This window comes from Pleurodeles waltl, chromosome 8 (genome assembly GCF_031143425.1).
Source record: "Pleurodeles waltl isolate 20211129_DDA chromosome 8, aPleWal1.hap1.20221129, whole genome shotgun sequence".
Classification (NCBI taxonomy): domain Eukaryota; kingdom Metazoa; phylum Chordata; class Amphibia; order Caudata; family Salamandridae; genus Pleurodeles; species Pleurodeles waltl.
Window position 1 is genome coordinate 1,420,219,593 of NC_090447.1, and position 27,515 is coordinate 1,420,247,107.

The window sequence follows — 27,515 nt, forward strand, 5'->3', positions numbered from 1 at the left end:
CCAAGGCGCATAGGTGATCTTCTATTTATAGCTTTGCTGGTTGTAGCACTTTATTCTTGCAACAGATGTTTCCTTGAACTCCTTACTTCCCCACCAGATCTCCTTTCAGCAGTAGCACACAACCCAGCGAAGGTGGCTGGAATAGTGGCTGTACCGAGTTATTAGTTCAGGAGTGTCAGTTCTAAACCCTCTACCACAAGTATGGGTGGCACAGGCTATATCCCTCCTACTGTCCCAGCTTCTACAGGCCCACAGACCTTCTGGTTTTCATTTTCATTCTTCAGATTTGTAGGTGGCAATGTTTGAGGAGAAGCAGCAAATGACAGAGCCTAATATCCAAAGCTGTTGTGGCGCACTGATAAATTCTGATATCCGGAATTGAGGATGCTTTTGAAATAATGAAAGGATCAATGCAACCTAATCACCTCCTCTCCCACTATTGGTATCATCATTGCACACAATAGTGTGCCTTACCTTACAGGACACACTAACTTACTTCATGTATCCCAAGATTAAAACCGTGAGGTGATGTGTTTTGGAACCATGTGAAACACCTTTAATAAGCAGATACAGTAGGATGCTAAAATATTGTAATCCTGAACTTATGTTCTCTACATCGTTGTTCCAGTCACACTGGTGTTTTCATACATATTTGAGGGACATGTTTGTTAAGCAGTTGCTATGTGTCTTACTGAAAAATGCATTTAAGACATTTTTTAACCATTTCCTATTCATTTTCTACTGCAGCCCTAAGAAACTAAAAGTAAAACAAGAGCGAAAGTTAAGACGAAAGTTGCACGAAAAGGTAGCAAAATATTCAGTTAAAGATAGAAAAGAATCCATGACAAATGAAGAGAACTCTTCAAAGGAAGTATTGCTTAACGGTACGTGATTATGCCCTTATCACTCATAAACTTCTGTAAAAGTGGGCAGCTGCTCTTTTGTTAATCTAACATGAAAGGGCCATTTAAGCTACAAAAACTTTTTGAAACCTGATCGCTGTGAAGCAGGATGAAAACCATCTAGTAATACCTGCGTCTTCTTTTAAATGTCGACTACTGGCAGACAATTCTCGTTGAGGGTGATGGAACCTTCAAGTGTACTCACATTGATCCAGTGGTTTTGATCGAGTTTTTTCTTGAATGATTATTTCTAATTTTGCAGAATAGCACTTGTAGGAAGCTGGCTCTCTATATGGTACACTAAAAAGAAGTACACCATGCAGAGAGTCCAATGTACCCCTAATTGGTTTACAGAGGCAAATGTAGATAGGACTAATGCTCTATTTTATGGTAGTGTGGGTGAGTAGTTAGGCTTATCAGGGGGTAGTGCTAAGCATTTATTGTACTCACAGAGGCAATAAATGAGACACACACTCAAAGAACAAATCCAAGACCAAATTAGAAAAATTACACATCATGTTATATATGTTTTGACAGCAAGAACTTTGTTAAAGATTTAGTACTGTTTTTGTCATGAATTTTCACAAGTAAGTAAAATGTTCAAACCTGTGCGCCTTTATGTGCAATGCAGTCCTATAGAAGGAAATATCAGTTGTGCATAAAGATAGGTACAGTCAGTTTTTGGGGCTCACCTTCAGGGGTTGGAGTTGTAGTGGGCCAATGTCCAAAGGACTACCAGCAGTTTTTCAGGAGGCACCCAGATGTCACCGGGAGCAGGGTGCTAATGAGATTGTACCTGGGTGTGCTACGGTGAAGGGGGGGCACTTATAAACAGGCCTCACTGGGAGCTCCGGGACAAGCCAAAGAGCTCCCAAACAGGGGCTTAGGTCACGAGCAAGAGGGCAGAGACGGTTCTTCAATGGCTGGGCAGCTCAGGGGCTGAGTGGTTAGAGCAGCTGAGCTGATGGGTAGAGGTGCTTCTCGCGGTTAGGGGCCAACAGCTCACAGGGGCAAAATCAAGACTGCTGGGCCACTCACGAAGTGGGTTTCAATGGTGCTGACATCCCTCAATGGCTGCTTGGTCTTGGTGCAATGGCAATCGGGAATGGGCTCTTACTATTCGTGCTTGGTGCAGGGCGAATGGTACCCCGGGGTTGGTGCTGCACGGCTTCGGGTTGTCCTGGTGTCTTCACAATTGGTGGGGAGACAGATCTGGTCCTCCAGAGCACAAGTACTTTCTCATGGTCATCTGTGCCATCAGTCCGGGCTGGGGGCCTGCACAACAGTGGACCATACTCAGCTTGTTGGTGCATGCGGTCTGCAGGGAAGTAGCTCCTCTACTCCAAGGGAGACTGGCAGCAATTTTGGAGATGCTGTTAGGCTACCCTAGGCTTTGGTAGTTATCCAGCTTTGCAGGACGAGCCCCTCTTTCAAGATTGTTGAGAGAGCTCCAAGCAGGCATGGTTTCACACCAAGAAGTCCACAGCTCTTCTTTTCTTGCCAGGAAGTGACTCTTCTTCGTCCTTCTTTTGATCCATCGAAGTTGTGGTCTTGCGTTCACGGGTGCCACCTAATTACTCAATTTATGGGCCTTACAGGGAGTGACAGGTAGCAGCCAATGGTAGGGTAACTACACCATCTATATGACCGCTTCTGCTGGGAAGTGGGCATAAACTATGATCTTACAACACTAATTCTGTCCAAAACAAGATGGAGGAATTTGAAAAGTGGTGTCCACATCAGCTGGTCCACTTTAGAGGTGGGACTGGGTGGATGTGGGCACACCTACTGATCTTACTAATTTTCCCTCCTATGTTGCCGCCAAGAAATGGTGTCCGGACAGGTTAGTGGTCATCTCCGCCATCTGGTGAGACCTGGGTCGCATAACAAAAGCAGTTGGTCCTTTGAAGCTTCCTGTCCTGGAATGTCCATCCTAACTGAAAGAGTTGATAACGCCTCTGCCCAGAGCAAGCTTTGTTCACTGGCTCTCACCTTAGGACGTCAGAAATCTGTCTCAGATGGCTGTCCTGGTTCAGACCAGTCAGTCAACACATTAGTCAGTTAGGTTTTCAGGGGGCACCTTGTAAGGTGCATATATTAGTAAATCCACCACTGGAATCAGTGAGGGTTTATTTGATACCAAACATTCCTAGTTTCAATGAAGCCATCATGGAACTGAGCAACTCTTATTGACCAGTGCCCAGCACATGCATCTAAAACTGTTTCCCAGTCCACTTAATATGTCTAAGAATCGACAAAGACATAGGGGCATATCTGCTCACGCGGATATGACCTCACATTGATATAATGCACCCTGTCTTAGGGCTGGAAGGCTTTCGGTAGAGGGTGATGTAGAAATATCAGATGCAGTGATAGGGGACCTGGCACATGGGGATGTGTGACAGGTCGTGTTTTCACTTTTGTCTGCACCAAGATACGCAGCCTGCAGTGGCAGCTCTGTGTGTTTGGTGAGGGGTCCCTGAGGGTGGCACAGTTTGTGCTGCAGCCCCAAGGGATCTTCTTTAGTAACCATGGTCCTAGGTACCAGGATACCATTTACATAGAGTGCTAAAGGTTTTGCCTATTGGGGAAAACAACTGTACAATTCTGGGAAAGAGATCCTGCACTAGGGACCTGGTTAGCAAGAACCCAGTGCACTTTGTCAAAATCACATCAGATACCAGGCAAAAAGTGGGGGCTAACCCTGCCAAAAAAAAGGTTCTTTCCTGTATTGGAGGCTGGCCTCGCTTATAGTGGGTACCTGATGGTACTTACACCTTGTGCCAGGTCCAGTTATCCCTTATTAGTAGGTTAGTAGTGTTCTAGCAGTTTAGGCTGATAGAGGTAGCTATAGCAGAGCAGCTTAGGCTGAACTAGGAGGCATGCAAAGCTCCTACCATACCACTTATATCATATAGGTACTAAATCTTAAGAAAGACAATACTCAGGGTTACTATAAAATAAAGGTACTTTATTTTAGTGACAATGTGTCAAAAATATCTCAGACGATATACTCCCTTTAGGAGGTAAGTAAAATACACAAAATATACACACAAACCAAAATCACGTAAGTAAAACAGTCAGAAAGTAGTGCAAACACTGTAGAATACAATAGGATGCAGTAGGCCTGGGGGCAACACAAACCATATACAAGTGAAATGCAAACCACAAATGGACCCCTAGGCTAGTGTAGTGTGTAGAGGGTCGCTGGGAGTGTAAGAAAACACTAAGGTTGTCCAAGATACCCCACCCCAAGACCCTGAAAAGTAGGAGTAAAGTGCTACTACTTCCCCAGAAACACACTATCCTCGTGATAGAGGATTCTGCAAAGACCACAACAGACTGCAAAGCACTGAAGATGGATTCCTGGACCTGAGGACCTGCAAAGGAAGGGGACCAAGTCAAAGAGTTGTGAAAGTGTCCGGGGGGGCAGGAGCCCACTAAACCCGGATGAAGGTGCAAAATGGCTGCCTCCGGATGAAAGAAGCTGAAGATTCTGCAGCAACGAAAGGTGCTAGGAACTTCTCTTTTGTGCAGAAGTTGTTTCTTTGGAGAAAGACCACAAACAAGCCTTGCTAGCTGCAAAGGTTGGGGTTGAAAAAAAAGGGTGCTGCCCGGGCCCAGGAAGGACCAGGATGTCGGAACTTGGGAGAGGAGACAGAGGGGACCCTCAGCAATACAGAGAGCCCATGCACAAGAAGGCAGCACCCGCAGAAGTCCTTGAACACGGGTTCAAGAAGACTGAGCACTACGGTTGTCTCAACAATACAAAAGAGGGTCCCTCGAAGCCAGAGGTCAACTCAGCGAGTTGAGCAATGCAGGACGGAGTGCAGGGGACCTGGGCTAGGCTGTGCACGAAGGATTCTTTGCAAAAGTGCACAGAAGCCCTAGCAGCTGCAGTTCACATGGTGCACAGGATTACTGTCTGGAGAGGGGAGGCAAGGACTTATTTCCCCCAAATTTGGAAAGTTGGACCACTGGACAGTCTGGGTCACTTGGGTCCACCACCTGTGTTCCATGGGCCACGCTCGTCAGGATGAGAGGGGTCCCAGAGTACCGGTGACGCTGAAGTTTGGTGCCTGCTGGAGCAGGGGGAAGATTCCATCAACCCACAGGAGATTTCTTTGTGGCTTCCAGTGCAGGGTGAAGACAGGAAGCCCCCAAAGCATGCACCACCAGGAAACAGTCGAGAAAGCCGGCAGGATTAGGCGCTACAATGTCGCTGGTAGGCTTCTTGCTACTTTGTTGCAGTTTTGTAGGTGTCCTGGAGCAGTCAACGGTCGATCCTTAGCAGAAGTCGAAGAGAGAGGTGCAGAGGAACTCTGGGGAATTCTTGCAAGTCGTTATCTGAGGAAAAGCCCATAGGAGAGACCCTAAATAGCCCTCAGAGGAGGATTGGCCACCCAGTCAGGTAAGCACCTATCAGGAGGGGTCTCTGACGTCACCTGCTGGCATTGGCCACTCAGAGGGCTCCATTGTGCCCTCACCCTCTGGATTCAAGATGGCAGAGGTCTGGGAGACACTGGAGGAGCTCTGGGCACCGCCCCTGGGGTGGTGATGGACAGGGGAGTGGTCACTCCCCTTTCCTTTGTCCAGTTGCGCGCCAGAGCAGGGACTTGGGGTTCCCTGAACCAGTGTAGACTGGCTTATGCAAGGAGGGCACCATCTGTGCATTTCAAAGCATTTCCAGAGGCTGGGGGAGGCTACTCCTCCCCAGCCTTAACACCTATTTCTTCAGGGAGAGGGTGTAACACCCTCTGTCAGAGGAAAGTCTTTGTTCTGCCATCCATGCTGGGTTGACAGCAGTGGTAGCTGCAGAGAAAACCCCAGAGAGCTGGTTTGGCAGTACACGGGGTCCATAGTGGACCCCAGGGATGCATGGGATTGGCACCTCAATACCAGATTTGGCATGGGGGGACAATTCCATGATCTTAGACATGTTACATGGCCATATTCTGAGTTACCATTGTGAAGCTACATTTAAGTATTGACCTGTATGTAGTGCACATGTGTAATGGTGTCCCCGCACTCACAAAGTCCGGGGAAATTGTCCTGAACTATGTAGGGGCACCTTTACTAGTGCAAGGGTGCCCTCACACTTAGTAACTTATAGGTGAATTATAAGTTACTTAAGTGCAGTGTAAAATGGCTGTGAAATAACGTGTGTGTTATTTCACTCAGGCTGCAGTGGCAGTCCTGTGTAAGATTGTCTGAGCTGTCTAGAATTGGTGAAAATGGTCACTAGCCTATAGTGACAATTTTAAAGGCAGAGAGAGCATAAGCACTGAGGTTCTGGTTAGCAGAGCCTCAGTGGCAGTTACTACACAGGTACAGACATTCAGACCACAAACCTATGAGCACTGGGGTCCTGGCTAGCAGGATCCCAGTCAGACAGGCTAAACACACTGACCTATACACACAAACAGGCCAAAAGTGGGGGGTAACAATCCTAGAAAGAGGCTACCTTCTCACATCCTGCAGCCAGCATAAAAAATCAGGACTGGCTCTTACTTTTGTTATTTCCTGATGCCGAAAAAGGATGAAGGCATTTGCCCCATTCTAGATCTTCACCCTCTGAAATTCTTCGTTCTGAAGGACAAATTCGAGATGTTCTCCTGTGCCCAAATTCTGTCTGTCCTGGATTCTGGAGACTAGATGGAACTTTAGCTTTGCAGGACGTTTGTTTCCACACCTGTGGCTTCAAGTAGGCCGAGAGCACTTCCAGTTTGCAGTAATCTCCTGTGGCCTTACGAGTGCACCTTGGCTATTCACAAAGTTAATGGTGGAGGGTGTGTCCCATCTGTGGAGGTTGAGAATACTGGTTTTCCCATACATCGATGACTAACTGCTTAAGGCGGGCTCCCCTCAAATAGTTGTAATACTGATTATTATTATTATTATTATTATTATTATTTTTTTTCCAGCTTTTGACCTGGGTCACAATGAGAGCGGCTCTGAGGCTTCTGGGCCTCATGTCCTCCTACATCCTTTCTGTGGGCCATGCCAGGTAGCAAATTCAGGGACTGCAGTGGGATCTGAAGTCTCAGTCGGCTTGGCACCAAGGGAAACTGCCAGATTCCATCCAGGCATCGGAGGAGACTGCAAACGATCTGTACAGGTGGCTGCTTCACTGCATTTGGTCTGGCTCCAGACCCCTCTCCTTACCAGAGCTAATGGTTATGATGAATGCATTGTTGCTGAGTTGGGGAGGAAAGGTAGAGGTGGATGTAGGAGGCTGGCTCAGTATATGGTGTACACCTATGGTGTGGCATCCTATACTGAGTCCAGGCAACCCTTACTAATAGTGTTTTGGTGCCTAGATAACCAAAGCCCTCTAGGGATAGCTGTGGAGAGCAGCTAAGACTTATTAAGGAGGAGTGTGAAAGCGCTTACAATAGCACAGTAATCAGTCAGTGATTGTCACACAAGAAAGTTCCACACCAAGTGTTAAAAAATAAAGTATTCTTTATTGTAGCACTAAGACTATACTAACGTTCGTATATCTCCACTTTGAGATATCTACACACAAAATATATACTCAGAAACAAACAGGAATGGCCCTACTGGGGGGGGGGGAGCAAACCATATACTAAGAAAGTGGTATGAAAATGGAGGTGCCCAACCAAGGTAAGGGTGTTAGAATCCCAGGGGCTGGGGGAATGAGAAATTACCAAAGATAAGTGCCAGAAATGCCACATGTGCCTGGGTGCAGAGTGGTTATGAAGCTGGGTGTCCCATAGGCTAACACAGGACCATCTCAGCTGGATTTTAATGGATTCAGGCTTCTTCCAGTGGACTCTGAGGAAACCAGTTGGCTCAAAGAATGTTGGATAGTACCCCCACCCATGGATACCCGGAGGATTGGAGTACCTACACCAGTGATCCCAGGTGCACAGGGGTGGAGTGATGTTGGAAAACTTTGGTTGAGTCATTGGAAGCCTCGATTGTCTAGCTAGTGTTGTGACTGTGGACCAGACCGGGGGAACCCAAGGGTAAATTCCAGGGGTGAAGAACCTTAAAAAGGGGACAGTGTCCAGACCACTCGGAGATGTGCAGATAAGCAATCCTCACCGTCTTGGAGATGAAACTCCTGCATGATAGTGAAGTAAGAAGTCCATCTGCGGAGTCCAGAGGATACAGGAGATCCTTGGAGGCACCCACAATCTGTCCGACGTTGGTCGCCGGATTGCAGGAGTGTCAGTGGCCCTCAGGACCACCAGCAAGCCTTGGAAAATGCAAATAGTTGTTACAAGGAAGATTGTACATTTGTTTGAGGACCAGCAAGGTCCTAGAGACTCAAGTCTTGGACAGGAGTCAGGGCAGGCCTTCAGCAGGAAGGAAAGGTACCCAGAGTCGGAGGGGCTCTCATGAGTGACCCACTGGCAGCAGGCACGGGGAGTCTCAGGGAGGCCTCAGCAGCATAACAAAACAGGAGTCGCAAGCGCTACAGAGTGGAAGATGAACTTGTAGATAGATACGGAGTGCTGGAGGCTGGGGCTTCTTGGAGTCTGAATATCTCCCGGAGGAAGAATTTAACAAGCCTTGGAAAGAGCAACAGTTGTGGTCTACAGGAGTCCCGTTTCAGTGGCTGCAGCAAGGGTCCACCATCTCCCAAATTAGTCAGAAGATAAGTTGGACCCGAAGAGGAGCACAGAACCACCACCTGTTTTGCAGAACCTTTTGATGTTCATGGGACAGCAGGATCCACCAGCCGGTCATTGTCGTCTTGAGGTGCCTGCGGATGTAGGGGAGTGACTTCCTCACTTGACCTTGACTCCAAGGGAGATTCCTTCTTGCTTCTTGGATACAAACATAGCCCTTGTGACCCTGGAGGATTCACAGATGTTGCAGAAATCTTCAAGGAGCTGAAGAAACAATGTTGCAGTGGGAGCCTTCCCAAATGGATACAGTCTTGTTTCAGTTCTTAAGGAAGACCAGCAGCGGTTCCAGAGGCCAAGAGCAGAAGAGTCTTGCAGAGAGTTCCTTTGTAGGGCCTTGCTCGATGAATCTGAGGACCCACCCTTGGGGGAGGCTTTAAGTAACCCTAAAAGGGGGTTGGTCACTATCTGCAGAGACCCATCGATCAGAGGGGGTCAGAGACATCGCCTACCTGACCTAACCAGTCAGATGCTCCCAGGGTCCTCTGCACATCTTTTTTCCAAGATGGCAGAATCAACTAGCCACCTGGTAGAGATCTTGTCATGGTCTACCATCGCTTACCGTCTTGGTCAGCTGGAACTGGAGGACGACCTAGATTCTTGCTGGTCCTGCTCTGGCCAAGGTAAGGGCGGCCCTTTCTGGTAGCCATGGTGCTGCTGACAATGGTACGTCAAAATGCAGTCCATGCCCTCCAGAAGGTGTCCCAGAGGAAAAACCCCTAAGGGAAAAGACCTCTATGACAGGAACTCCCTGGAACAGAAGAAAAGACATGATAAAAAATATCAGACTTATAATTCAAGCAAAATAACTGGAAAGAAACTGCAACAAACAAGGAAAAAAGCTGGAATCAGTAGAAAACAATTGCAGCGTGATCACCACTAAAGAAAGTGTTGCAGCGCAAGGAGAGCAAGAATCCAGCTCCTTAAATACCCCTGAACAGGAAGTGACAAACAGGAAAAAGCAAGGATGCCATGTGGATTGGGAAAAGACTATAGAATAAGATAGATGAGGACGCCGTAATAGAAAGGGAACCAGATGCATGCAGGGAAGAAGATAAGATAAGAAACGCATGCTGGGAGAAGAAACTTACTTAGGAAAAAGAAGAAAAAAGAATAATGAAGAGAGAGGAAAAACGAAAGAAGCCCAAAAAGAAAGGCAAGTCACCAGGTAAGAGAGGGGTGGCGCCCACTCCTAACTCCAAGGGTGCACCATGCCCTGAACCTACTGAGGCCCGATGCTATCTCCTGGGCCTCGGTGACATGAGGCCGGAAAAAGGGGCTGCGGCGAACCCCGCGGCTGGAAAAACGGACAGCTCTCCAAGCCCAGCTCGAACCGGTTCCCCTGCCCGTGCCACAGAGGCCCACAATGCAACAGGTCTGTGCACCTCCTAGAGGAGGAGCTGGACAGGGGGGTGGTCACTTCCCTGTCATTTGTGTTGTTTCGCGCCAGAGTGGGAAACAGGGGGTTCCTGCACTGGTTCAAACTGTTTTTTGCAAGGAGGGCACCAAATGCCCTACAAGCAGTCTGGTGGTACTGGGAGGCCACCCCAGCGCAGCCCAGAGAGACCTAGTTCTAAAGGAGAGGAGGTCACACCTTCTGCCTACAGGAATTCCTTTCTTCTGCCTTCCCCTGCTCGAGTTAGGCACTGCAATATGAGGGCAGAGCTGTGTCTGGGGTCTGCAGCAGCATGGGCTAGCAGGCAGACCCTGCAAGGCTGTACAGGCAGATCTTGGGGATCCTCTAAGGAATGCCCGGAGTACACAGTATCATGCAACTAACACTGGAATCAGTGTAGTATCATGATTCCAAGATGTTTGATACCAAACTTGGTTAGGTTTGGAGAAGCCATTATGTAGTTGGACTACTCATGTTGACCCGTGTCCACTACATACCTTAAGATGGCTTCCCTGCACTGAAAAGCCTGGGGTTCTCAATTAAATGTGGTGCCTAAGGCCCACTGTCTATGAAACTGCTCTGCCCAGTGAGTCATTTGTGTCCAGTCCACAACAGATTGTGAACTTCGCTACACCTCTCCCATCAGCAACTGCTTAGGAGAGAATGGCACAGGCCTCTTCCAGGACCTGTGGCAGCACTTGTGCAACCGTATCTCACTATGTATGGGAGTAGCGTCCCAAAAGGCATGTGGTATTAATGTACCACAGTGCGAGGCGGGAGAAACAAAACATCTTCCCAAGTTGGTCCAGCCTCTTGTATTGCTGATCCTGGGGTGTGGAAAGGAAGCCGCCCAGTTAAGTAGGGGCTGGGATAACCAAGCTCTCAAATGTAGGGTGTTGCGTTAGGAACCCTGGGTCACCTGGTTGAGGACAGAGAGCAATAGTCCTGTCCACAGGAGCCCCTGTGCTGCGTTTGGACCTGGTACCCAGCAGGACCACAGTAAGGATTTCAATAGAGGGCAAGAGGGGTTCAGAGGATAAATCCCTGGACTGAAGCTCCTCTTTCAGGAGGTTAGTCCTGACTGCCACCGAAGACAGTTTGAGGCCCAGGATCTCGGATGCTATTCGTACCACCATCAAGTAGGATGCTCTCTCCTCTGTAGCCACGGTAGGGTGGGTCAAAGCATGCCAGTATCTAGGGAAAGTATCTAAACTACTGGCTTCACCTAGGTCAGTACGCCAGTCTATAGTGTCTTGTAGCTGGTATTACAAAGGTTCCGGTAACCCTTCCCGTTCCTCACTGTATCCCAACCCATAAGAAAAAGGGTCAGGATCCGACATAGGGGGCAAGGCCCCTGTCACCATCGGCATCGCATGATGTAGAACCGGCTCAGTGTTGGAGTAGGCAATGAGGATAGGGTCAACGCTGCCAGGGGGCACAGACCCCGCCGGGAGTATCGGCATCTGAACCGGAATTGGGTAATGTCAAGGTGGTATGACTGATGCTGGTTCAGATCCAGGAACGGATCAATGTTTGCCCCAGAAGCAGAGGCTGAAGCAGCTGGTGCGGAAACTGAGGGGGCCCCTTCCAACCCTGCGGGGCCTAAAGGCACTCCAGTGGAGTTGGACTGCGGAAAAGTGAGGCGCATGGCGCATAAAACTCTGAGTTGAGCAGGGTTTGCTCCCTGCAACTTGGGGAGGCATGGAGCCGATCCAGATGCACACTCCACGAATGGAGGCCTATAGTGACAACCCTCCCTATCCCTTGTCTTGCTGGGTGACAGACAGGGGGAAGTCTAAGATCGTTTGTTCTTCTTTGACTTCTTCTTGTACCTTGATTTAACCGATCGTCCTGAGGACTTGGAGTGGGACTTGGAAAGGGGTGGGGGGGGGGAGGACTCTGCGACTGATCCCAGGATCTTCCTCTTGACTGAGTTCGGCCGCCAGGCGCTTTAGGGACTATTCCTCAAAGCATTCAGATTCATGGCCCGATACTCTAAGCATGACTTTGAGCCGTGGTCACTCGCCAAACACCAAAGGCAGGCGAGGTGCAGATCTGTTATGGACATCGCCCGATGACAGGATCTGCAGGGCTTGAACCCGGTCTTACAAGAAGGCATACTCATCTAAAAGCAGCAACTACCCGCAGATTCCTCATCTTAGAATTCTCCCCCAGGCGTCAGACTGGATCCGGATATTTTTCCTCAGCAGTACCTCTGCATGTCGGTAGAGGGCGTCAATCGACTCCACAGCGACGACGTCCCCGGACATGATGTCAGCAGAGTCCATATATTCCCTCCTCCGACGCGCTGATGTCAGTTTCTTCTTTTCCATAGTGGTACCTCGGGCCCTTTTGGCCTTTTCTCTCGATTTTTTTTTTTTTTTTTTTTTTTTTCTTTTTTTCTTTCTTTCAATGTTTTTTTCTTGAAAATAGTGTTTATGCCTTCTGGGTTTAAGTCCTGTAGGTCATGTACCTGACAAATGAGTCATGGACCCCCATTCGGTGTGTTTGTGTTGTCTGGGCTCTCATCACAATGCCTGCCATCGCCTGAAGCCCAAATCCTTGATAGAGTGTTGTATGAAGCTCCTGGTGGCATGGTTGGACAAGTCATCTTCCCGGAGGCGTCGGAGTCCGTCTTCTTCCTCGTGAGCGTTCAAGAAGTCCTTTGCGTATGGTCTGTCGACATCTGGTGGTCCATCGGCGTCTCCAAGTAAGTTTTCCTGGATGCTGTCATGCCCATCAGCGTCACCACCCTCGTGCTCTCCTGCAGTGGAGTCCACACTCAAGCCACCCCTTCCCTTCCGCCATATCCTGGCACTGGGGCGACTGGACTACTGGGGCGGGACTACTACACATCCCTGCATTCCATCTTTGGGTCTTCTTCTCCCTCTGAAGCACCTTCGGGCCCTAAAGAGGTGGCAAGTGCTCTGAAGGGGTCTTCGCCGGCAGTTTTGACCTCTGTACATTCAGCCTCTCTACTCTGACTCCGTACTGGGATTGGCACCCGTGCACGACCTCTTGCGACCTCTGTCTCCTCTGCTTGATCCTATTGCCTTGATGGCCCTCATGGTGCCGTTGGCCTAATCGACTCAACTCTCCTATTCTTATTTCCCAGAGTCGGACGATGACACTTCCGAGGAGGCTAGCTTCCCCCACTCGACGTCGGCCAACGTCGTCCCCGACGCAGAGAACAGTGCAGTTCGAATTCAGTGTGGATACTGGGCTGGATCCACCTTCTGAACCTTCTGAACATTCTCAGGCTCCTTTCTGGGTTCGTCCTCTGATTGGATGCTTGACTTAGCCACTGCCCTTGTTCTGACCCATTTATCTGCCTTCTTTCCCAGTTCTTGGGGAGAGGTCAGTTCTGAGTTGGCCAAGTACTGGTGCAACAAATCAGTAACACAAGTGTTAAGTATAGGCTCTCTCAGAATAAGATTGTATAAGCCCTCACAGTCACTAACTTTGCAAAGTCTTCACGGAGCAATCCACAAAATCAACCAAATCCTGGAAGGACTCTTTCCTGGTCTCCCTGATCTTTATCCTGTATTGTTCAGTGGTAAGACCAAAACCATCTAAAAGAGCAGACTTCAAACCTGTGGAATTATCAGCATCCTTTTCCCTGACAGTGTGGAGTCTGTCACTTCCCTTGTCAGAGAAGGAGAGCCAGAGGACAGCAGCCCACTGTCTCTGGGGGACCCTCTGTACTATACAGGCCCCCTCCAGAGCAGAGAACTACTTGTGACTGTCATCCCCCACTGTGTATGGGGGAATAACCTTACTGAGGTTTCTGGAATCAAGAGTCCTCCCTGACTCTAGGCCCCCTGAAAATAAAGTTGCTGCTGCCACCATGGGGTGCTAACCCCACCCCCTGTTTTGTCTCTCCACTGCCAAGGCCTCCCTGCTAGGGCTAGCTGTTGCTGCTGCAGCCTCAGCTTGGCCTCCTCCAGCCTGAGTTCACTTATCTAGAGAATCCCCTGGAGTTGTGCAGTGGCTCTCCCCAGATGCTGGGGAGATGATAGTGGGCGGAGGAGGATCTATTCCTATTCTGGGACACCCTCTGAACTAGGGGCAAAAATGGACTTACTTTTATGCCCACCCCCCCTTTACATTACTGACAGTGCTCCCAGCAGAACTATGGGTGTTACTAGGCTTTGCCTGATCCTCCCTGGGTGTATCCAGGCTTATCTAGGAGACATGCTAAGTTCATGCAAAGCTACTGTAGTCACACAGCACTTACAAACCCGAAAGAAAACACTGAGTTGCACAAAAAGGGAAGTACTTTCTTTTTGGTCACACAGTACCACAAAACAGTAGAAGGGCAGCCCTCCAATAGGATGTAAGTAATACACTAATTATATACACTAGTAAACAGTAATAAGCATAGAAAAGGTTAGAAAACAGTGCAAATAGCAATAACCAATAGTGACCCTAAGGGAAGCTCAAACCATATACTAAAAAATTGGAATGCAAGCACAGGACCACCACCTAGGTAAGTGGGATGTGTAGAGGGGACCTGGGAGTACTAGGACACCACAGAGGTAATTAGCACAGTACCCCTGCAGCGACCAGGAAAGCAGGAGTAAAACACTGGCATTTCCAAAAACTACCCAAAGGGAAAGAAGACAAGACACCCAGACAAGACTGCAAGAAATCAGCAGTATATTCCTGAAGAAAGAAGACCTGTGGCGAGAAGGAACCAATTCCAAAGGTTTCAGTGGAGACAACGAGGAGTAGGAGCTACTACCCACCCAGCTGTATTTGCAGGAGTTGGTTGACGGTGAGAAAGAACAGGTCCGCTCTGCAGCCCGGGAGCCGGAGAAGGGTTCCTGGGGAATGCAGATGATGTCCCACGTTGGAATGAAAATTGCAGATGGGTATCAGTGCAGGAATTCCACCAACTAGCTATGGCTACGGCAAATTTGCGGTTATTGGAAAAGTGGTGCTGCCGGGAACCAGCAAGGCTTAGGAGGACTCAACCCAGGAGGGGGAGTCACAAGGGACCCTCAGCGACACAAAGGGCCCACAGGAGAGGAGGCAGCACCCACTGGAGTCCCAAAGGATGGGGACACAGAAGTCACAGAAGGAGTCCACACCGCACTACAGAAAGGGATCCCATGCCGCAGGGGAACCACGCAGAGGGCTGTCCGTCACAGGAAGGAGTGCTGGGGGCTGGAGCTGCACGTAGTCGGAAGTTTGCTTGGAGGAGACGGAAATAAGCCTTAACAGCCTCAAGAAAAGTGTTGTACAGGGGTACTGTCCTGCATGGGAAGGCAAGGGCTTACCTCCACCAAAGTTGGACAGCTGGCAGAGAGGACCAAGGGGACAACTCTGGACTACCATCTGTGATGCAGGATCCACACAGCTCAGGATGAGAGAAGATCCATGCAGCCGGTCGTCGTTCCAGTAGGTGCCTGCGGATGCAGGGGAGTGACTCCTTCACTCCAAGGGAGATTCCTTGTTCCTTCTCACGCAGACTGAACACTTTCTGCCCTCAGAGGATGCACAGCCGGGGGGAATGTTGCAGAAGCTGAAAGGAGCCATGGAAACAATGTTGCAAGAAGTCCTCTGCATGGAAGCTGATTGGCTGTTCCTGGAGGGTCCAGTCGTGGTTCCAGTGGGCAGAAGTCGAAGTAAGGTTGCAGAGAAGTCCTGCTGGAATCTTGCAAGCCGAATCTGAGGATCCACCCAAGAGAGAGTCCCTAAATAGCCCTAAAAGGGGGATTGGTCACCTAACCAGGTGACCACCTATCAGGAGGGGGCTCTGACGTCACCTGCCTGGCCTGGCTACTGAGATGCTCCCCGAGGTCCCTGCCAACCTAGGATTCAAGTTGGCAGTACCCAGGGACCCTCTGGAGGAGCTCTGGGCACCACCCCTCGGGTGGTGATTGACAGGGGAGTGGTTACATCCATTTCCATTTTCCAGTTTCATGCCAAAGCAGGGACTAGAGGTCCCTGAACTGGTCTAGACTAGTTTATGCACGGAGGGCACTAAATGTGCCCTTCAAAGCATACCTGTGGCTTGGGGTGGCTACCCCTCCCAAGCCATGTAACACCTATATCCAAAGGGCGAGGGTGTTACCCCCCCCTCTCCTAAAGGAAATCCTTTCTTCTGCCTTCCTGAGCTTGATCAGATCGAGCAGCAGGACGGCAGAAACCTGTCTGAGGGGTGGCAGCAGCTTGGGCTTCCCGGAAAACACTAGAAGACTGGTTGTATCAATATTGGGGGTCCTCTAAGGAGCCCCCGGAGTGCATGGAATCATACTTCCAATACTGATAACAGTATTGGGGTATGATTCTGACATGTTTGATACCAAACATGCCTAGGTTCGGAGTTACCATTATGTAGCTGGACATAGGTAGTGACCTATGTCCAGTACACGCATACAATGGCATCCCCGCACTCACAAAGTCCATGAAAATGGCACTGGAGTTCGTGGGGGCACCTCTGCTAGTGCAGGGGTACCCTCACACACAGGTACTTGTACCTTGCCCTCTGGGCTAGGAAGGCCTGCCATAGGGATGACTTATAGTGACCTGGTGGAGTGACATGATAGTGAAAGGGTGCATGCACCCTTTCATGCAGGCTGCAGTAGCAGGTCTGCAGAACACTTTGCATGGGCTCCGTAAGGGTGGCACAATACATGCTGCTGCCCATAGGGAGCCCCTGGTACCCCAGTGCCATGGGCACCTAGGTTCCATATATTAGGTACTTACATGTGGGCACCATTATGCATAATGCAGGGTGAAAAGTGTTCCAGCAACCAGGTTAGAAGGGAGAGAGCATAATCACTGGGGTCCTGGTTAGCATGATCCCAGTGAACACAGTCAAACACAATGACAACAGGCAGAAAATGGGGGTAACCATATGAAGAAAGAGGGTACTTTCCTACAGTCTTCTACTGAACCCCTTCTGCCTTATTGCACGGCTCTTTACAACATCCTGCTTGGTGTCTGGAACCTGCCTGTCTCTTGTCCTTCTGCAGACCCCTCTATACCCCACAGCCACTGGCTGGCACAAGAGAATCCTTTATGCCTTCGCCCACCACCGTATTCATTGGAGTTTTGCGGTACAAACTGCTTTGGGCATTCCTGACGTGGCACAGATTCCTCCTGCCCCGCTGCACCAAGAGGCCAGAAAGCTGGACGATGTTGGCAGGCACATGTTTGCTTCTTCTTGTGCAGTCCTTTGCTCCTGTAACACCTGCTGTGTGTTGGCTCGCAACTCACATGCTCTGTGGGACTCCGTGGAGCGTTTATTGCCATCCCTCCCTGAGGATGCTCATACTGCTCTGACGCCTTTTGATCAGAGATGGTCCTCAAGGTGCTCGGATCACGGTTCACACTGGAGTGGATGCTACCAATTCCGTGGGTCGACTTATGGCTGTGTCTGTTGCCACACTCCGCAGGGCTTGGTTGTCACCTTCTAATTTTTTCAGCTCCTGTGCGGGATGCTCTCATTGATATGCCATTTGATGGCAGATCTCTTTTAGGGTGCTCATGCAGATTCATTCTTGCGCCGTTTTCGAGATTCTCATGGTGGGGACTGATGTACCATTCTGTTCCGGATCCACTCGCCTACTTCGTTGCAGGACTACATGATTTGCCAAGTTTCTGGCAGGTGTATGTTCTGTTTTGTACCCATCCTTTCCTGTTACACGTTTCTTGCACTTATTGCAGCCCTCTGGTTCGATCCAGAGTGTACTCCTATTCTTAGTTGACGCTTTAAACCATGTTTTTTTTTTTTACACTTGTACTGATGGTGCTCCGTGCCCTTTTAAGGATGGGTGGACTAGTAGTTAAAACCCTGTACTCCGAATGCTTTCAAAGTGAGTTAGAGCATCACCCTTTCAGAATTGTTTACAATTCGGCAGTGTATCGCCATGTAGTGGAGCAGCTCTACTTCTGAGGCATGGCCAGTAGCCCTACTTATCATTTGACCATCCCCAGTGGTCTGCCACAGCTTGTTCTTTTTATACCACTTATTGTAGTTCTCTTTTTATTGTGCTGTCTGACAACGTTTCTATGTGTCTTAGTTTGCCCCTAGGTGGATCACCTATCGTCTCTATTGGTTAGAGATTGTGTTTGACATTTGCTCTTTCGAGCTTTTTGATGAAAGCTATTTGCTACATTTTCCTCCTTCTCCTTATCTAGTAAGGATATGTTCTTCTACTCCACCGGGAGCAAAGTCTTTCTTAACTTGTTTTAGGATTCCTGCCGTGGGCACTACCTTCCTACTCTTCTTCTGCAGAAGGGTGTTTCCCCAGCTTTTCTTAAGGTTCTATATTATACCTTTTCTTCCTCTGTTTACAGGCCCATATTGATGCCTTTTGCTGGTTCCCACCCTGTCTTGTGGGGTGTCAGTACTCACTTACCTCGTGTTTATTTTTTCAAAAAATAAAATAATAATAATAATATGAATCATAAAACTAAATAAATAAATAGAATTCGGGGAACGGTACTATCCACCAGTAGGTCACCCTTCCTCATTTCCATTTGTTCCCTTTCGGTTCATGCCTGACTATATCATCCTGTCATTGTTTCCTTCGGTACATTCCTGGGCTTGTAGTTTCCCAGTGGTGTTTTCCTCACTGTCTCTTTCTTTCATGTTTACCTGTCATCTGGAAGAGGTAGTACTGCAATAGAACACACAATATCTTACGTGAAAGAAAGAAACCGTGAGGAACACAAGTGAGAAACTACAAGACCCAGGAATGTTCTTTTCCTGTCTATACAAAGTATTCCTTTATTCTTCTGTATGTTATTCTAGCACCATGCATTACCGTGTCCTCTCAATCTAGCAAGAGCGGTATAGTTTTGGTTACAATCCTAGGTTGTGCATGCTTTTCTATGGCTTTCTTGGTGGACTTCCTCCTTTCTTTCATTATCCACTGTGATTGCTTAGGATGTCTGCTATTTCTTTATTACCGTTGTCAGTATTTATTCCATTGTCACTGGTCTGTTTGATGTTCTCAGGTCATTTGGCTCCTCTTTTATGCACACTTTTGAGGGTTGTTCCCTCCACGCGTGTCTCTTGTCTGCGTGTTCACCTGTTTACCGACACTGTTCTTTCCCAAGCATTACATCTTTTATGGCTCAGGTGTGGTACTGTCCTTCTATGCACAAGATGTTTTCCTTTTACACCTTCTATATTTCTTAGGCCAGCCAACGTCTCATCCTCCAGTTGTTCTTGCCCTCTGGATTTTCTATGCCCTCATGGCCACGGCCCTACTCCCTCGCTCCTAGTGGTGAGGCTCCATTCTGAGTCGGTCTCCATTTTCTTTGTTACTTTCCTGCTGCCCTGGTCTTTCTCTCTGGCTGCCATTGGCTGGTCCGGTTCCTCTTCCATGGATTACTTTGCTTCTTTCTTCTGTTTTGTGCTGCACAGTTCTGTTGGTCCCTTTTTGAACGGATGATTATCCCGCCATCCGTTCTCATGAATGGCCACGTTTGTTACCTCTTCATGGCTGTTTTTCTAGACAGGGGTCCCTGCACTTCTTTTCTCAGTGTCATTCTTTGAATTGTGTACACACGGGGATGTCGGGTTCTTTTACCCTATGTTGTTCCTTTCCACTTCAAGGGTTCTGTCTTTAGCCCTGTGTTGTTATTGTGCACGTACACTCTGCACTTACTGCGTGGGTCCTTTCTGGTCCCTTCAACTCTATTGGCCTATTGGATTCTGGAGCTATGTTTTCCCTGGTTCTTCTGAGGCACCCATTACTGTTTGTCTTGAACACTTTTGAGTGTTATATTTTTGACTTTGGTAAATAGTGGCCTTCTACCTCAGCTCGTGTGTGCTTCACATGTATGCTCTGCTGGGGTGCTATTCCATCCTGCTGTGTGATAGTTCTCCCTTGCACGTTCTGCTAGTCATTGATACCCTAATTGGTCTCTCTGACTTATTCCATGTCTTTTCACGTTCTCTTTCACTTTTTTAAGTGTCTATCTCTTGAGATCCATTGGACATGTTTACCATTTTACTATCCTACCGTTGTTTATTGTGGCTCTGACTGCCCCATTTGTCGTGGCCGCTGCCACATTCCCTGTGGGGACTTTCCTTTCCAGTCCAGACTTTGCATATACTGTAGTGATGTGCCGGTCATTTTGTCCTGTGGGTCACTTACATTATCTTCTCGCCCTGTCTGTCTCGTGTCTGGTTATTTCCACTTTGTTGCCAGGTTGTTCTTTGCAAGACTGGTGAGATTTGTTTGCATACCTCCTCCTGGATTGGGATTGCCTGGGTATCTAATTCTAAAATAAGGAATCTGCGGCCAGTTTTCTCTATCTGATGGACAAGTTACTTATCTTCAGTAACGCCTTTTCTGGTAGACACACAGACTAGCCACAGATTTATCGACCCACCGATCCTCCCTGCTTGCGAACTGTGTACTCTTCAGACTCGGTTGGGGCGATTTTGGCTGTTTTCTTGTTACACTCACGTCAGAGGAGGAAATATATGGGCTCTGCTGATGTCGTATCCGGGAACGACGTTGCTGCGGACTTGCTCAATGCCCTCTACCGATGCGCAGAGGTACTGTTGAGGAAAGATTTCCAGATCCAGTCTGACGCCTGGTGGAGAATTCTAAGATAAGGAAACTGCAGCTAGTCTGGGTCTGCACCAGATAAGGCTTTACCGAAGGTAAGTAACTTGTTTGACACACCAGGAGTGTAGGCGCTCAAAAAATAATTGACAAAATGAGAGGGGTAGCTCTTTCTTCAAATTAGTGCTGGCTGGCACGGAAAGAAAAGAACTGATGTCAGCGCTCCGGAGTGGTGCCTATATAGGTCCTGCGATGTTCTGTCCAGCGTGGGCGACGACAGACGTGGAGCCGATCGATGCCACTTAGCGGCGCCTGGGGAAAATTTAAAGTAAGGAATCTACAACTAGATATTGTCTCTACCAGATAAGGCATTACCGAAGGTAAGTAACATGTCCATCTCCTCCAGACCCTTTTAACTCATCTCTTAGCGTATTGTTTTTTGGTTTAAGTGTTTCTCTTTCTTTTGTAGTGCAAGATGTAAATATATATATATTTATTTTTATAGTTCAAGATGTAATTGATTTTAGCATAGTGTCTCATGAGTGTAAATCTTCTTTAGATAGCAGTTTTCAATCCTCAATGGTAATTTAAATGACTTGCTTGTTGTAGGCAAGCTCTGTGATAGAGCTATTTGGCCAATATTTTTTCTTGTTCAAATGTTTTATTTTATTATGGATAGACTAATTTGGCTAACTCAAAGTCATATTGACTCGCCCATGTGTAGTTGAGACACGTCTGAAATGTTTTCAACAAGCACGACCAGTATGTTATAGATTTTACTCCAGCCTGAATCAAGTTTTCTACTCTTAGTTTCTTAACAGTGCCATTTCTTCCAACAGACAAGTCAGTGAAGATATGTGGTGCTGACCCTATGCTGCAACTTGTTAAGGAAAATGCTGAGCTCATTAAAATGGGTGTCCACAACACCTCTTTGCTTATTAGTAATTTATTCATGTGGCTTGTAATAAACCAGGAAGAGCACATGATCTATTCCACAAGCATCACCAACTCTACTCAGTATGAAGTTATGGCTATGCTTATTAATCATTTGATCAAGAAAAGTGATAAGGTTAAGACAAGAATCTTTCTTCACATATTGAGTCAGCTCCATGAAGTGGACACAAAACTACACTCCTGGCTTAAAGAGATCAATGATTTAGGTATGTTGATCACCATGTTTAAAGAACTGTGAACCTTATGTTACCACTGTGTTGTATGCTTTGTGTTGATGTTATCTGTAATGCCTGAAGGTTTCCTTCCTTATACATTCTGATTCACACTATAATTAAAATATACCTGAACGAAGGGTCAATTATCACTCTTAACATGAGCTGTCTCAAGAAATTTACTATTCCCAGCTGCTGAGATCCTTACCACTTTCGTAATTCTTTCTTCCATTTAATATTCTTGGCCTTCTACCTGTCGAAAGTAATTTTTAAACTAAAGATTTTAATTGAATGCCATCTTTATAACATGTATAACAGAGATAACTATTATCTTGTCCTTCCAGGCCTCTGGTGTATGCGACTAACGGTAACACAAAGCCCTCCCCTCTGTCCTCTCAGGTCAACAGCACTTCATCTTGAGGGACACTGAAAGATCTTCCTACCACATTCTGCCTTTCCTCTTCTATTCTAACTTTGGGGAAACCACTGAAAATAAACGCATTGGCTCCTGAATGACATCAAATGTAATCTTGCAGCACCAACCAATAGGCCCAAACTTAGTAAAATGACAGTACCACCCAAATTCCACCCCATCACTCACTCAAGGCCTTGTAGCAAGTAACCAAAACAACCCTGTCTCCATGCTACCTCCGAGATGGCATGCTGCTTACTGAACTAATGTATTTATTGCATTAGACTGTGCTTAAACTTGTGGTCAGTGGTTCAGATCTTACTTTGCATCTTAGTCTTTCATATTTCTGCATTAGATAAAATTAACACCTTCGAGTAGGGTCACATTAAACATGTTTTCATTGGCAAGAAAGTGCTTTAGCAGTGAATGTGAGCTTTACATATATACACATGGTATGGTTTGTTGAGGAAATTCCCACAGTAACAACAATGTGTATATATGCAACTGCTAAGCACTTCATGGCACCACTTGGAAATGTAACATTCAAACATGCAAACCAAAAGGAACTGACACTATAGTACATATTGCGTGACCCTCAAGGTCATACACTATTATGTTTACTGCATTACCTTTAACATTGATGCCCATTAACCATATTGTATGTAGCTAATAGGCATTCCATATGCTCCGTGTAATCATGTTATCACTAAGCAAAACCTCTGAAATCTATCAACTACTGTAACCATCAACACTGCTGATTTGATGTTTATAACTCAAAAGATTACTCCTAGATTTCTCCTTTATAACTTCACCAGGCTAAAACCTATGTATAGAGCTCTGCTGCTTTATGAATCTGTCTTTATTGCTTTTTTTTTAACAGCAAAATACATTCAAGTTGGATGTTCAAGACTGGAAACTAAAATATCATTTAAGAGTGAAAGTTAACATTTTCTAATGTTTTAATAGATGCTGGTTCCTCTGCAAATTTGTCTTTATTACCTGACCTTCATGGAATTTATATAAAGCTCCTGGTTCCTCTGTCATTAGGTCGGGCGTAGGCCAGCCTTTTTGATTTTAGTATTTTCCATATGTACTATATTTTCTAATAGGGGCTTTCAGTCAGTCCTTTTCATGCATTAGTTTGTATTATGGGTGGGCAGAACTCGTGGAGTTTCTCTCTGTGGAAACTTGCAGTGACATTAAAACGCTGCGTGGTTCTGCAGATTTCCACCAACAGGCGTAAAAAATGTGCACCTTGCACTGCAGTTTAGTGCCAGTAGTGCAAGCAGCATTGAAAAATCAGTGAGAATGACACAAAGCGTTGTGCAAGAGCATGCAGCCATTCGAGTTGAAATCTACTCAAGAAGCCGCCCTCTTACTGCGGCCGCTGCTTTCGAAAATTGCATCAGGGGACACCAAATCACGCTTGCCAGCTTGCATTCTCTGGAGCCTTGGGGGGAAATTTGTTTATCACACGACAACTGGCGGAATTTGGCCAGAACTCCGCATTACAATAGTAATGTGGAGTCACCAAGTACTGCCCACTCCTAGTCTGTAGTTGTCATTTGTACACTGCAGCATCAGATAAACGAATCAACCCCTGTAAGCTGCTGGCTAACTTCACTATGAGTAACAGCATGTTAATGTTTCAAAAGGAGCACAAAGTAGTAAGTGCCTTGTAATACTATGGCAATGGGTACCTTTTGAGACCAATTTTATTTTTCTTTATGTTGTCATCCTTTTTTTTTGTATTTGTGAGGGTCAGGCAACTCCTTCACTAATAGAGTTTTGCACAAAAATACCTATTGGTTTTTCCCATTGTTTTTAGTCTGATGGTAGCAGTCAGACATTCAAAGCACTTGGGTAATGCTGCCACTAGAGTTGATTGCAATACTATGTAGTTTTGGGGCATTACGGATTAGTTTGTTTGACCTGTACTGGCTCCTTGAAATTTTTACCTTGATTCTTTAAACAAGCAGATTTCATGATTGAAGATTCTGCAGGCATACTGGTTTCCTGCAGAAACACTGCTACTAAGTAAATCACTTTAACTTTACATTTGATTTGATGCACACTTTGACTGTTGAAATGCAATCAATGAAAACGTTGGGATTTCTCAGTTGTTGATTTTCTTGATGATTTCCTTTTAGGTCTTTTGGCAGCAGATGTTTTTCTGTCACATTATCTCCATCACTTACTGCAGCTTGACCTGGAATCACTCTGTAGTCTTTGGAACGAAACATATGGTAACAGACTGAACTCTCTGATCACCTGCAGTGAATTATCGGAAGTAGTAGAATATTTCGATGAACAATCACCTGAGCTAAAACGGTGTCTAATATGGTTTTTAGAAGAGTATAAAGAAAGATATCAGTGTCCAGTACTGCATCAAGCTTTGGATAAATATTTTAATGTAATTGGTAAGCACCAAGACAATCGGATTTTTCAGATTATAAACGTTTATATTGACTGATTTTGTGTGCATGACTCTTGAGAATTACTTGAACTATATTTAAAAATTGCCCGAGACTGAATGTGAATACACGTTTGTGCACTTAACCCATGAATATCAGTCAAGAGGTTTGATTGAGTATTCCATTTTAGTTTGAAATATATTAATTAGTAGAGATGCAAACAGGACCAGGGGCACAATCACATCTATTTTTATACCACCAAATCACACCAGGTGTCCTGTTCAATAAACGTAGATATAAACACACCAATTAAGTTTCACTTCAATTTTTTGCTGCACAGCCTATCTCTTCAACAGTCATTGTGTCTCAACAGACAGAGCTCTTGGATGGAGAGCCCATTTGCAGGCCACACCAAAAACTCATAAGCGCTACCCCCCTGAAATAAACTTATCCTTGAATCTAGACCTAAACTCTTGGAAGACCCTTGCAGAGGTATTCTAGTAGAGCATGCATTTCATCCCTTTATGCTCCATTTCATATAATACAAGGAAGTTCACAGATGCACCATGTTGCATTTGACCCCCAGCCTGGCATTTTCCTTGTGACCTTATACATTGTAAAAGTGACCCAAAAGCATTCAAGCAGATGGTAATAAGAGGGTTGTTTTTGTGCTTGGTTATCTCCCTAGAAGTAATACGTTTACTTCCTAAAATCTTAACCTTTGCTGGAGAAACAATGTTGCAGTGGGAGCCCTCCTAACTGGATTCAGTCTTGTTTCAGTTGCAGAAGCAGACCAGCAGCGGTTCTGGAGGCCAGGAGCAGATGATGTCTTGCAGAGAGTTCCTTGAAGAGTCCTGCTTGATGAATCTTAGGACCCACCCTCGGGGAGCCCTTAAGTAACCCTAAAAGGGGGTTGGTCGCTCACTGTAGGGACGTTGTCTGCTTGGCCTAACCAGTCGGATGCCCCCAGGGGCCTCTGCCCACCTTATTTCCAAGATGGCAGAATCAACCAGCCACCTGATAGAGCTCTGTGCACCTCCCTAGCGGAGGAGTTGGATGAGCTGGACAGGTGGGTGGTCACTCCCATGTCCTTTGTGTGGTTTTGCACCAGAGAGGGAACCGGGGTTCCTGAACTAGTGCAAACTGGATAATGCATATGTGCCCTTCGAAGCAGTTTGGTGGCACTCGGAGGCCACCCCAACCCAGAGACACCTATTTCAAAGGGAAAGGTGTTCACACCTCTCTTGCAGGAAGTCCTTTGTTCTGCCTTCCCATGCTTGCGTTAGGCTCATCAGCAAGAGGGCAGAACAGTATCTGGGGTCTGCTGCAGCGTAAAGCTGCACAGACAGAACTGAGGGATCCTCTAAGAAACCCCCAGAATACATGGGATCATGCAGTTAGCACTAGAGTCAGTGTAGTTGCATGATTCCAAGATGTTTGATACCAAACATACCTAGGTTCGGAGAAGTCATTATGTAGCTGGACCTATCTTGTCCACTACAAACCTTAAGATGGCTTCCTGACAGTTACACTGCCCAGGGAATTGGATCTGGGGTTTGTAGGGGTACCCTGTTAATGCAGGAGCACCCTCACACTTAGGGACATGCATCTTTCTCTTTGGCTGAAGTGCTTACCCAAAGGGGTGACATAGTGTCCAAGTGCAGTGACCGCGATATAAGGCAAGCATTAGATCTGAAGTGAAAGGTGCATGCACCAATTCAAGAAGGGTGGCTTGGCAGTCCTGCAGACACAGTTTGCATGGGCTCTCATGGGTGGCATAATACATGTTGCAGCCCATGGGAGACCCCAGGTGTACCAATGCCATGAGTACCTCAGTACCATATACTAGGGACTTACATAGGTGCACCAGTATGCCAATTGTGGGTGTAAATGTTTACCACCAACCAAATTTAGAGGAGAGAGCATGGACACTGGGGTCCTGAATAGCAGGATCCCAGTGTACTATAGTCTAAACACACAGACACCAGGCAAAAAGTGGGGGTAAATATGTCAGAAATATGCTACTTTCCTACAGGTCTAAGGGTGGATGTATGGTTGGTAGGTGGATGGCCACATGGAAAGGTGAAAGGATGGCTGGAAGGAGATAGAAAGGGTTAAAAGAACTCTTCTAAAGAGGGTTTGCATGCTTTGAGTGATTGGACCTTAGAGTTTTCCCAGGCGTCATTCTGGATCGGGAGATTTTCCTTCGAGCAGTACCCTTGCGTACCATCAGGTGGCTTCGGTCGACTCTGTGTCCGTCATTTGCATTGTGGACGCCGGATATGACGTTGCAGGTCATACATAAGCGTGACCCTAGCACGCTGACGTCAGTTCTTTTCTTTCTGTCCCAGCCTATGTGCAGATCTGGAGAAGAGCTACCCTCTACCCTCTGTTGCTTTTTTGAGTGCATTTTCCACTTTTTGTCCAAGATTTTTTAACTTTTCTGGTGCATTGAGGATGTCCAAGAAGACTGGATTCAAGCCTTGCGACTCCTGCCACGGCATTATTTCAGTGATGGAGTTAGACCTGGTGTGTTTGTGGTTCTTGGAGCACAACCACGACCCGAAATCATGCTCCAACTGCCGGTCCATTAACCCAAAGGCTTTGAGAGAGCGGTCCCTAAAGCTGCTCGCTGTCCAACTCTACATTGCTCCTGATCTCGGTTGAGAGAAAGGTCCCGAGACTGCTCGCTAAGTCATCGCTACTCCTCCTCCTCCCACTCCAAATCTTGGGGGTCATTTAAGTAAGCACAAAAAGAAATCGAAGAAGCACAAGCTATGTCTGATTTCACCCCGTCAGTGAGACAACGGGACAAGGAGCGCCCTCGCTCTAGGCCTCCATCTTCAGAACCTACTTCTGAGGCGGCTCTGTGCCTCCCCGACTTCCAAGGAACCAGAGCCACCCCTGCCAAACTCGGAGTTTTACGAGGGCATGTGCCTCATTTTTGGGCAGACAAAACCTGTTGGGGGTTCACAGGGGCCCCCACAGGTTCCATGCCGGTGAGTTAGCCCTTAGCTCTGAGGGCCCCC

At 47.1% G+C, this 27,515-nt stretch overlaps 1 protein-coding gene across 1 annotated transcript in view; it reads left to right on the forward strand.

Moving 5' to 3' along the window:
• The window catches only part of LOC138248710 (E3 ubiquitin-protein ligase TTC3-like), a 1,210,547-nt gene that overhangs the window by 694,333 nt on the left and 488,699 nt on the right, over positions 1 to 27,515 (forward strand). The window contains exons 26-28 of the mRNA XM_069202542.1: positions 748 to 884; positions 21,334 to 21,654; positions 24,223 to 24,492. Of these exons, the coding sequence (XP_069058643.1) occupies positions 748 to 884; positions 21,334 to 21,654; positions 24,223 to 24,492 (728 nt within the window). The remainder of the gene's footprint in view (positions 1 to 747; positions 885 to 21,333; positions 21,655 to 24,222; positions 24,493 to 27,515) is intronic.